Source organism: Capsicum annuum, chromosome 7, assembly GCF_002878395.1.
Source record: "Capsicum annuum cultivar UCD-10X-F1 chromosome 7, UCD10Xv1.1, whole genome shotgun sequence".
In the NCBI taxonomy this organism is placed as follows: Eukaryota; Viridiplantae; Streptophyta; class Magnoliopsida; order Solanales; family Solanaceae; genus Capsicum; species Capsicum annuum.
Genome location: NC_061117.1, coordinates 224,903,976 through 224,915,459, shown reverse-complemented (window position 1 = coordinate 224,915,459; position 11,484 = coordinate 224,903,976). Strand labels below are relative to the sequence as shown.

Sequence of the window (11,484 nt, the reverse complement as noted above, 5' to 3'; positions counted from 1 at the left end):
TCATAAAATACAGTAGATTGATCGATGCATAATAAAGGAGAAAAAAAAAAGATTTGAGAAAGTATATTTAGAAAAGAAAAGTGATTTAAGAGTATCAACTATAAAGAGCATTTAATTTCCTTAATTGTGTAAGGAGAGTGGTTTTGGACCAAGTGGTTAAAAAAAGGAAATAAATTGGGCCGATTGGCTCCAATTGTCTATATTTTCATAGTGTGGACCATTTTCTTTTTAAAATGGTCAGTTCATGTCCTTTTTCCTAAATATTATAACTAAAGGCCCAAGAATATATATCTATTTTCTGAATATAAAAAAATTATAAAAGTAATTAGAAAGTAGATTATAAGTAATATTTTTTTATGTATAAAAAATTAAAATTATATATGTATTATGTCGATTCGGTTTGATTTTATTTTTGCTAATACCAAACCAAATCAAGAATGATCGATTTTTTTTTTTGAACACCAAACCAATCAAACCAAACCATAAGTTGGTTTTTTTCCTCAGTTTGGTTTGTTCATCGGTTCGGTTTGTACACCCCTACTCTAAATATTACTCCCTCCGTATTACTCCCTCTATTTAAAAAAGAATGACTTACTTTTCTTTTTAGTCTGTTTAAAAAAGAATGACCCATTTCCCTTTTTGGCAATACTTTAATTTTAATTTTTCACATAGCATATTTAGGACCACAAGATTAAAGGGTATTTTGGTACATTTGACACAATTTTACAATTTTAATTTAAGGCCACAAGATTCAAAAGTTTCTTTATTTTATTAAATTTTTTTGTTAAGTTAAAGTAGATATTTTTTTAACGGAGGAAGTAATTAATAAAGATAATATAATAAAATAATTATTATATCACAAATGGAGGGAATATATTTATGGTAAATAGTACTCCCTCCGTCCCAAATTGGGATGATACAACTATTAAGAAAATAACGATTGGTAATGTAACTTTATCATTTTGCCCCTCTTAATTATGTCTTGTTGTTAGTTCCAATATTGATGGACGACTAATACCAAAGCATCATTTATATTTTTTATGGTGTACTTTTAATGATACTCCTTTTTTATAATATTTTTTAAGAATGCTAATAATAAGGAGTAATTAATTATATTAAGAATATAATAGAAAAATATAAATTATCTTGTCTTGATAAATGGTATAGTGGGAAAATAAAAATTATTTTGTGTTGATACGTAAAAAATGCAAAGTAAAGTGGGAGGGAGGGAGTAGTAGTACAATTTTTTAATAGTACTTTTTCCATATCTTTGTCACAATTCTCCATTGCAGTACGCTGTTTTCTATCTGTCCTGTCTTAAAATCTCTTTGTCGTGCAGTACTACAACAAAAAAAGTTGGAAATTCACCTAACTATAAAAATATCTTCAATGAATTTCACTAACAACTTCAATGGCACATTTACAACAACCCCTTTTCTTCCTAACTCTCTTTCTCCTTCTCATCATCTCCACCGCAGCACACGGCGGAGGACACGGAGGAGATGATGCTGACGTGGATTCAGATATATCTGGACCATCAGACAAACCCCATTTGAGATCTAAGCCGTTGGTTTTAGTTAAGATATGGTGTTTGATAATAGTGTTTTTTGGGACATTTCTTGGTGGGGTATCACCTTATTTTATGAAGTGGAATGAGGGGTTTTTGGTTCTTGGTACACAGTTTGCTGGTGGGGTTTTCTTGGGAACTGCGCTTATGCATTTCTTAAGTGATGCTAATGAGACTTTTGGTGATGTGGTGACGAGTAAAGAGTATCCTTTTGCTTATATGTTGGCATGTGCTGGTTATTTGATGACTATGTTGGCTGATTGTGTTATCTGTTTTGTTTATGACAAGGAGAGTTACAAGAATAATGGTGTTCAGCGCCAAGGTTTGTGCTTTGTCTTGTTTTTAAGTTTTAATTTGTTTGTCTGAGTTTGACTTTTTGGCACGAAGTTTAAGAAAGCGAATAACTTTTGAATCTTATGGTGTTGGAATGTTGTGATGTTAAGTGTGTCGTGTGAAAAGCTGAAATTAAAGAGTTGATGACTATGTTGGCTGATTGTGTTATACTGTTATTTGTTTTGTTTATGAAAAGGTGAGCGGCAAGAATAATGATGTTCAGCTTCAAGGTTTGTGCTTTGTCTTGTTTTATCAACTCGTCTGATTTTGACTTTTTGACACGAAGTTTAAGAAAGTGAAGAACTTTTGAATCTTATGGTGTTGGAATGTTGTGATGTTAAGTGTAACGCCTGAAAAGCTGAAATTAAAAGAGTTGTCCAAGAAGGGGAGAGACATTCTTGTTGAAACGAGTTAATAAGGAAAGTAAGACAAATGAATTGGAGGAGGGAGTAAGTTTTTGGCATGTGTTGTTTTAGCACTTTGATTGATAAGACAAAAATTTGAACTTTATGCTTTCTGTGAATCTTTTTTCTATATGTAAGTTTTAGTTCTGGAAAGGAATTAGTCTGATCTAGTTTAGGTTCGAAGATAGGTCAGATTAAGACTTAGGGTTGTGCATAAAGCATACCGGATTAGCAGGTTCCGGGGAAGGGCCAATCTATAGGACACATGGAGACAACGTTACCATTGCTCCAAGGCGTCCCTTCAGTCAGATTAAGAGTTAATAAGCAAGCAGTTGTCAAACACATTTGCAAGGACAAGTTCTTGTATTCTTTTGGTTGATTGTTCTATGTGCTTTGGGCTTGGAACTTGAATTTTTCTCTATTCTTCTATCTTGGCCAATGAGTTTTTAAACATTTTTGTTGTTTGGAATCATTTTTAGTTTAGTTTGGTGGAAATTTTTTATATCATTTGTTGTTTGTTTGCTGTTGAAGCATTGTAAAAGGTAGAAAGAATAAACATGTGGAGAACTTACTCATAGTGCTCAATAAAATTCTGTTTTTTCTAGTTAATTGGAGCTTCGCTTAAAATCTGATAGTTTTTGTTTCTAAAAGAATCGTGCACCTAATTGTGAGGTTGGCCGTAGAACTTTTACTAGATTCCAAGTTAAGCCTAATCTGGAGTAACAGGAAAGCGTTATGGTCCATGATGTTAAAGAAAATGCCAAACTTGAGCTTTGTTTTAGCTTGAGATCAACTGGAAAATTTGTTTGATTTCTGTTTAGCTGCCAATTGCAAGGACGTTTAATAGAAAAGTGACGATCTTGCAAACAACTGTTCACGTAATCTGTTATGCAATAGGATCTTAAACTACATCCATTGACAATGTTATGAACCTTATTTTTTGATTTACAAATTTCACTTATTATGAGTAGTAACCTGTAATTACCTTTAGAAATAGCCTTGATCGTCTAGATTTCTTTTACGCTGTTGTATAGTAGTAACTTCTTTGCAATAAAGCAATCTTTGCTGATGTTTCAAATCCCATGTTGTTTTCCAGGTGATACTGAAGATGGAAAAAGCAATGGGACGGTCACACAAGGGCAGACACAGGTTAGAGAAGATCTTGCTTTGTCTTTTTCAATCTAAGGACCCTCTCGTGTGCTCGGATTCCTTTTATTCTTTATATCTAATCAGTAAAGTTCACTACTTTGGACAAAATTTCATTCTTGTTTGGGTGGCTAAAGTAGTTTTGTCTCAATTGCTTTCACAGGTCTCCGATGGCAGAGAAGATTACTTATCGACAGCACCTCTTGCAACAGCTTCTTCACTCAGTGACAGTATCTTATTGATCATAGCACTATGTTTCCATTCTGTCTTCGAGGGAATAGCCATTGGTGTTGCCGAATCACAAGCCGATGCTTGGAGAGCTCTTTGGACTGTCTGTTTACACAAGATATTTGCTGCCATCGCAATGGGAATAGCTCTACTCAGGATGATCCCTAATCGCCCCCTGCTATCGTGCTCGGCATATGCTTTCGCCTTCGCCATCTCAAGTCCAATTGGTGTTGCCATCGGAATCGTAATCGACGCCACAACTCAAGGGGTTGTTGCAGACTGGATCTATGCTATATCGATGGGATTGGCTTGTGGAGTTTTCATATATGTTTCCATTAATCATTTGCTTTCCAAAGGATACAAGCCTGAGAAAATGGTCCTGGTTGACAAGTCTCATTTCAAGTTCTTGGCTGTTTTGTTAGGTGTTGGGATAATTGCTGTGGTGATGATATGGGACACTTGAGTTATATTGCTTTGATTATTTTGTTAGCATTAGCAGTATTGTTTCCATTTTACTTTCAGAATACTTTTGGTTATTCCAAAAAGTTGGTATACATCATAATGAGAGTGACATGTATAGTACTATTAAGTTGTGATCTTTCAAGGATTGTCTTTATCATCCCCTCTTATTTAAGATTTATTGGAACACTGCCAAGTTTCATACTTGATGTTAGAGGGAGGTGATTAGGCATGATATGGAGCAGTTACAGCTTACGGAAGACATGACTCTTGATAGGAAGGCGTGGAGGATGCGGATTAGGGTAGAGGGTTAGGGGGTGGGAGTGCGTCGGCAATAGTAGGGGAGCGCTCCTTTGTGTCTGGAGTTTCTTGTTCGTGGTGTTGTGACGGTAGTATTAGCTTGTGGCTAGCGGTGATAGTTTATTTTGCATACCGTACTAGTTTATATACACTTATGTTTTGTGTTTGTTATACTGTTATTTTGTTTTGCGTACCGTATTAGTTTATATGCACTTATCTTTTATGTTTGTTATACTGTTATCGATCCTAAGCCAGGGTTCTATCGGAAACAACCTCGCTACTTCTCCTGAGGTAGTGATATGATCTGCGTACACTCTACCCTCTTCAGACCCCACTAGGTGGGAATACACCGGGTAAGTTGTTGTTGTTGCCAAGTTTCATACTGGTTATCATAAAAAAATCATGTTGGCCTATAAGGCAAGTTTTTTCATTTTGAAATGTCCTAGTATATAACAACAACAAACCCAGTATACTCCCACATAGTAGGGTCTGGGGAGGATAAAATGTACGCAGTCCATATCACTACGTACGAAGAAGTAGATAGGTTGTTTACGATAGACCCCGACTAAATGTCTTGGTATCAAATAGAATATTTATTGTAAATTTGGAATAAAGCACTATAATATGTGAAGGTAGTGTTGAACATATGTCTTTGGCAACATTTGCATGAGTCCAATTAATGCCTTACATAATGTATGAACTATCTACTTTGCTCATCTATAAAAGTAAATGACTTGGCAAGTGTTTGGACACTATTTGGTTGAAGTTGCAAATTGCCTTTTAAAAAAAAAAAAAATTTAAAAAAATTTCACCAGTATTTGCCTTGCCATTACTAAAATACTAGTTGGTCACATGTACAACAACATGCCCAGTGTCCCACGAAGTGGTTTTGGATATCACTACCTCAGATGAAGTAAAGAGGCCGTTTTTGGTAGATCAATGAAGTAAAGAAGCTGTTTTCGGTAGATCCTCAGTTGAGGACAACCGCCAATATAGCAAACAAAAAACATAAAAAAACACAACGGAGTGATACAAGAAACAAGACACCCATAGATTAATACTATAAAATATCTATCCGAAATCACCAACAACACCAAAACATCACGAACACTAAATTACTACAAGACACATGCATAACACTATGACTACAGACACAACTACACACAAAACACTCTTTCCTACTAATAAAAACGCAATCCTACCTACTAACCCTCTACCCTAATTCATGTCCTCCACATCTTCCCATCACGGACCATGTCCTCCGTACCGCTTCTCGTGATACTTAATCACTGGGATATATATAAATAAATAAATAATTTTAATCCTATATAAATAATATCAGCTTTCATAAGGAAGCCTTTTCACACAAAGTCAGACTATGTGGGGCACAAGTGTACATTTTGAGTCCTCAAGGGTCTAAATGACAGCTAAATTGACTCTCAAGTCAACCAAATCAATCAGAATCTCCAAAAATAATCCAACGGCCTATAATCCACCCTACACACCAAACAAACTCTCTGAGCGCCTACACGATAAAATACCCCAGAATAAAAGATCAAAGCATTTTTATGAAGGTTTTACTTGACTAGCTACCCACCATCATCAAAGTTTCATAGAATGTGAACTTTACAAACTCTTCTTTTTCCATTTTTACAATTTCCCATGATCCAAAATCTTGTCTTTTTCACTCAACACTTCAAGATTCACCATGTTTTTGAGTGTTCTTTGTATATATTCCAAAGTTAAAAGGCATAATCTTTTGTTCTCTTATGTTTGACTAGCAAGAAATTTGGACCCAAGTTTCCTTTTTGCCAATTTTTATAGTTAATTATGCTTGTTTTACTTGTTGGGTTGTTGTCAAGAAAAACCCTTCCAAGTTATATGGGGTTTTGTGAGTCCTAACCCTTGAGTTATTTGAGTTTGGTGTGTTATTTGTTGTAGATCTTTGTAAGGGGGTGTTTGTTTTGAGCTTTTCGAGACACCCATTGTTTGTTTGAGTTGTTAGAAGCTAAATTTATGGTGGGGTTTGAGAGTAGGTTACCAAGATTGTGTCTTTGATGAAGTGATTGTTGTTTCGAGGTTGTTTTGAGGTAAGTTTGGGGGTTTAGTTTAGTTTAGGTAAGAAGGAGGGGGGGGGGGGGGTTATAGTGCTTTAAGTTTGCAAGTTAGGGTTTCTGTGAGGCTGGATATGGTGGTTTAGAGTTGAAAAGATCTAAGTTTGGGGTACTATATAAGATGGGTAGTAGCATTGATCATTGTTTTGTGGAGTGGAAGGAGCAATTTGTTTCTAAGGAGAGGGGGCACAGGGTAGTTCATTATTTCTTGAAGGATGTTTCAGGGGAATCTATTCTTGCTGTTGTGGGAACTGAAAGGAGTGTTAGGCATATGTTCTATGTCGTTTCCGACGAGTTCTTGGAAGCTTATGCAGCTGAGGACTCTGTCTATTCTGGTTTCAGATGGAGGTCAAGGAGAGAAGTGGTGAATTGGCTCACATCTATGCTATCAAAACAACACTTACAAAGTGATTTTTCAAGTATGTTCTATCAAATTTCATTTAGATTGATGAAGTATTTGTGCCAATTAGCTTTGTATGTGATTATATGCCATGTCATGAGGTTGATTTTGACTTACGTGAAGTTGGCCTTCTTAATCTTTTATGTGATGAAGTTACTTTTTAAGTTTTCCCAATTATGTACTATCAAACTCCATTTAGGTTGATGAAGTGCTTCTGCCAATTGGGTGACCCCCTTGGAAGTCCTTGCGTTGCCTCCCTCCTTTTGGAAGGGTGGGGGGGCTTGGAGTAACGGGTAAAGTTGTTGTCATAGGGGCTCAAGCCGTGGAAAGCCTCTTGCGGAAGTGCAGGGTAAGGCTGTGTACAATAGAGCCTTGTGGTCCGGCCCTTCCTTGAACCCCGCACATTGCCGGAGCTTTAGTGCACCCGGCTGCCCAAGTAGTTATGCCAATTAGCTTTATTTATGCCATCTCACGAGGTCTATTTTATTTCCCTGAAGTTGCCCTTCTTAATCTTTTATGTGATGGAGTTACTATAGTAGTTCATCCAAGTAATTTCTTAGTAAAAATAGTTCATCTATGAGGTAGAGCATTCTGGATTCAGGAAATTAGGACAGAGAAAATGTTTCTTTTAGCAGAAGAACAAGAAGAAGATTTGAAAATATTTCATGGCTTCATATGTTTCGACTTTTGCTATGACAGTCTCATCACCTAAGTTCCATAAATATGTGACTAATGTAGTTCCTGTTATATTTGTTTGTATGCTATAAAGCTTTTGGATATCTGTGATTTTCTATAATGTTTGCCTTCTCTGATGTGATGAACTTTGTCTATCCTTGTCAACCGCTTGTCTGCTGGGCTTGGGCGCAACTGAAGGAGCATCAGTTGCTAGCTTTATACAACTGTGATTTTTCTTTTATGATTCCCAGCAATGTTGGTTTTTACTATTTCATCTGTCCCGTGTAGTCTAAACAGTAGTGGAGTCTCTGCTGAAGATGCTCTTCGTTTGATATCTATGACTTCTAAGTTACTAAATTTTTAGAGAAAATATACATTTGCATACAAAACTGTCTTGAATCGTTGTAAAGGAAAAACAAGTTTGAGATGTGCTCTATGTAATGGCAGAATCACCAAAAGATGATCATATGTCTCCATTCAGTGTCCAATCAACCGATGTGGCAAGTAACAAGGTACGACTTTCGCACACCACTAACATGTCAGTTCCTTGCTGTTTGACATGTCTGACTGATCCTTTATGGCAGGGTTCTATACCAAGAAACTTGAGAGTTCAGTCCTCTGACATAGTCTGGTCAGGTGAACCATGGATATGTAGTAAACAGCTCAAACATTACCCAACATTTTGCCGGAATGGAATCACAATTGCAGTAAGTTTCCTGGACTGACAGTACGAGGAATGAATTACAATGTTTTTTCACTTGAAGTGCTTAAGATAATTTACTTGTAATTTTCTTAGATGCTGAACGAACTTATTCCAGGGATAAACTTGAGACGAAGGATAAGGTATAATATACTTTAGAGTTCCCCATCATTGTGGAATGGGAGATTAGTCTCCTTAGATAGTTTTCAGCGATGCTCACCACAAGAGCTAGCTTTTGGGGTTGAGTTCTGCTCAATGCTCCTTTCTTTACAACAAAGACAAACCTGCCTCAAGTACTGGTTTACTTGATATTGGTTCCCCATGTTATATCGTCCGTTCATGCTCCAGATGTTCAGTTTTGGGCATGCGAGGTGTTAAGAGTCTGACATTGTGGTAAAGCAAATTAATTGCATTTTATGATCTTGGGTAATTCACTCCTCATGAGTGAGCATTTTGGGCTTGAGTTAGACCCAGTGTGCCTTCAAACCAAAGTATTTGTTTTTCATGGACTAAGTATCGAATTTGTCGCGAACATGGGCAGTTCCCAAAAGAGATTCTTGTTGTTTTGTTCCCTCTAATTTTAATGATGACGAATTCAGAATTCTGCGTCCAAATATGTGGAGATGATGGAGGGTTTAGCATTATACATGGATAGTCATTTAGCTCTGAAGTTCTGACACAAGTGGAAATATCAAATATTAGCAACTCTCTTTGTGTTTGTGCACCTCAAAATGTCCTCTCGACTGCCATAAATTAAAGCATTGCTTTGTCTGTGCCGTACCTCCCTTTTCCTTCTCGTGCCTGTGTGGCTTTACATAAATTACCATTTAAGCTCTTCAAACAAGTAAAATGTATCAAGTGAACCTTTTCAAGTTTATTCCTTTTAGAAAGTTGCCTCCATCGCCACCTTTAGAAAAATGATCCGACTTTCTTTAATGCTTCACCTCTATACCATATACATGCATATTTATTAGTTTACAGCTGTTAGTCTGTTTCCTTTTCTGTTTTCCAGGTACATGCATTCGTCTTTGTTATGGCTGAAAAGGAAAATCAATATGTTGCATATCTTGAAGATATGTATGAGGATCGGAAGGGCCAGAAAAAAGTCAAAGTGAGATGGTTCCACTTTAATAGGGAAGTCAGAGGGGTTGTTTCTTTAAGAAATCCTCATCCTAGAGAGGTTTTCATCACTCCTTATGCTCAGGTCATTAGCGCAGAGTGTATTGATGGTCCGGCCATTGTCTTAACTCGGGAACATTATGAGAAATGTGTAGCTGTTTTCCCAAATGACTTGCTAACAAGAGTACATTTTTGCTTCAGACAATTTAAGGGCAACAGAGTAAAACCTTTTGAATTAGGTAAATTGCGCGGGTACCTTGATCAATCAATTTTCTCATGTTTCAGTCCAGATTTCTTTGAAGATGAAGAATTTAGTGCAAAGGATGACGTAAAAGTTGGAGCGAAAAGGCCAAGAAGGAAATATAAGGAATATCAGATGACAGCATATGAAGAGTCTTACAAGAGGTTCAAAAATGGTTTCTTAAGTAGGAGATTTAACTCCAATAGGGATGTTGGACGCGTGCTCTGGCATACTCCTAAGTTTGCGGTTAATGATAAGATAGAATGTCTGAGCCAAGATAGTGGGATCCGAGGCTGCTGGTTCAGATGCACAATTATGGAAATATCCCGGAGACAGATGAAGATAAGGTATGATGATATTGAGGATGAAGATGGATGCGGAAACCTTGAGGTATCCCTCAGTATTTTTACATGTTAAAAATTTCAAGTACGAGAGTAATATGATTATACCATTCCGGACCAATGTGGACCATAAATTTTGTTAATATTGTTATGTTTAGGAACTAACATCAATTTTGTACTTTCATCAACTTTATAGGAATGGATCCCCACATTTAGACTAGCCAGACCTGATAAACTTGGAATGAGGAACTCAAACCGTCCGACAATCAGGCCTTCCCGTCCTTGTGATCTGGAAGATCTCGTCTTTGATGTGGGAGCACCTATTGATGCCTGGTGGAGTGATGGTTGGTGGGAGGGAATAATTGTCGATGCAGACAAATCAGAAAAGGAAACCTATCGAGTTTATGTTCCTGGTGAGTTTTGCTTTAGTTTTTCAATATTGTTGCTAGTGTTAAACCATATTTCTCTTTATTTACTTCGAAAACTGTTTATCTCGTATTTTAATATCAGGTGAGAGGATGTTCTTGAATATGGATAGAAAGAATCTAAGAATCTCAAGGGATTGGGTGGGAGATCGATGGGTAGATATCGAAACAAACAGGGATATTCTTTCAATGATATCTTTGATCCAAGAAACCAAAGTTTCTGTATCATCAAGTATTACTTCAGAGCGCCAGCGTGCTAATCCTATGGATCATAAAATTCTTGGAAGTAGTGTGGATGAAGAAGCCGCCCGTGATTTTGCAGAAGTAAGACCAATTGATCACCATTCAAAACATTCAACCAGTGTCAATGATGAGAAGCAAGATGACGACATTACAGAAAAGCAACTAACTGATAACTCCTCTAGAGATATAGACTTGACCAAGGACGAGAAGCATGCAACTGAAAATAAAGTCAATGAGAATGATTGTAATAACAGCAGCAGCAGTGGCAGCGACAAGCATGACTTAGACTGCCACCTTAGCGATGATAATGATTCTTACAACACGGACATTGACAACGAAATTAACAAGGATAGCAACGGGGAAAAATCATCAGAACCTGAGATTGATGGGAAAAAACGCGACACAGAAGTAATGGATCTGGTGGCGTGATGTTTTACCACCAAAACTGATGCCACTTTGTTGCAAGTATACCCGATGCAGTTCAACTGTACATACAGATGGAGATTGAATGAGGTTTGCTTGTAGTATTAGGTGTACAGAGTCGTCATTAGTTTTTTCTATTCGCAACTTTGTTAGAATCTGGAGATGCTCTAGCAATTAGAAACTCTCTGATGACTAGGAGACGATATCTGTAACGTGGATCTTAGTATCACTATCGAGACATTGTTTTGCAAGTGCGTTGCACACGATGTAATATACGCTTACATACTAAGATTCTTGCATGCTGAAAATCCATTGTTTTAAGGTGGAATCATTGTGACACACTATATGGTCTATGTTTCAAAATTG

At 36.8% G+C, this 11,484-nt stretch overlaps 2 protein-coding genes across 2 annotated transcripts; both read left to right on the top strand.

Moving 5' to 3' along the window:
- Positions 1–1,214: 1,214 nt before the first annotated feature.
- On the top strand, positions 1,215–4,297 carry LOC107878796 (zinc transporter 11). Its single transcript, XM_016725928.2, has 3 exons — positions 1,215–1,889; positions 3,401–3,453; positions 3,614–4,297. The coding sequence occupies exons 1-3, from the start codon at positions 1,412–1,414 to the stop codon at positions 4,139–4,141; spliced, it is 1,059 nt and encodes a 352-aa protein (XP_016581414.1). The 5' UTR covers positions 1,215–1,411; the 3' UTR covers positions 4,142–4,297.
- Positions 4,298–5,829: 1,532 nt separating this feature from the next.
- On the top strand, positions 5,830–11,459 carry LOC107878794. The gene is made up of 6 exons (XM_016725926.2): positions 5,830–6,970; positions 8,074–8,138; positions 8,211–8,333; positions 9,339–10,076; positions 10,224–10,440; positions 10,538–11,459. The coding sequence occupies exons 1-6, from the start codon at positions 6,673–6,675 to the stop codon at positions 11,122–11,124; spliced, it is 2,028 nt and encodes a 675-aa protein (XP_016581412.1). The 5' UTR covers positions 5,830–6,672; the 3' UTR covers positions 11,125–11,459.
- Positions 11,460–11,484: the final 25 nt, after the last annotated feature.

Coding starts and splice junctions, on each gene's coding strand:
- LOC107878796 (XM_016725928.2), top strand. CDS start 1,412: ATGGCACATTTACAACAACCCCTTTTCTTCCTAACTCTCTTTCTCCTT. Junction 1,890..3,400: donor TAATGGTGTTCAGCGCCAAG/GTTTGTGCTTTG, acceptor GTTGTTTTCCAG/GTGATACTGAAGATGGAAAA. Junction 3,454..3,613: donor TCACACAAGGGCAGACACAG/GTTAGAGAAGAT, acceptor TTGCTTTCACAG/GTCTCCGATGGCAGAGAAGA.
- LOC107878794 (XM_016725926.2), top strand. CDS start 6,673: ATGGGTAGTAGCATTGATCATTGTTTTGTGGAGTGGAAGGAGCAATTT. Junction 10,077..10,223: donor ATGGATGCGGAAACCTTGAG/GTATCCCTCAGT, acceptor TCAACTTTATAG/GAATGGATCCCCACATTTAG. Junction 10,441..10,537: donor CTATCGAGTTTATGTTCCTG/GTGAGTTTTGCT, acceptor TTTTAATATCAG/GTGAGAGGATGTTCTTGAAT.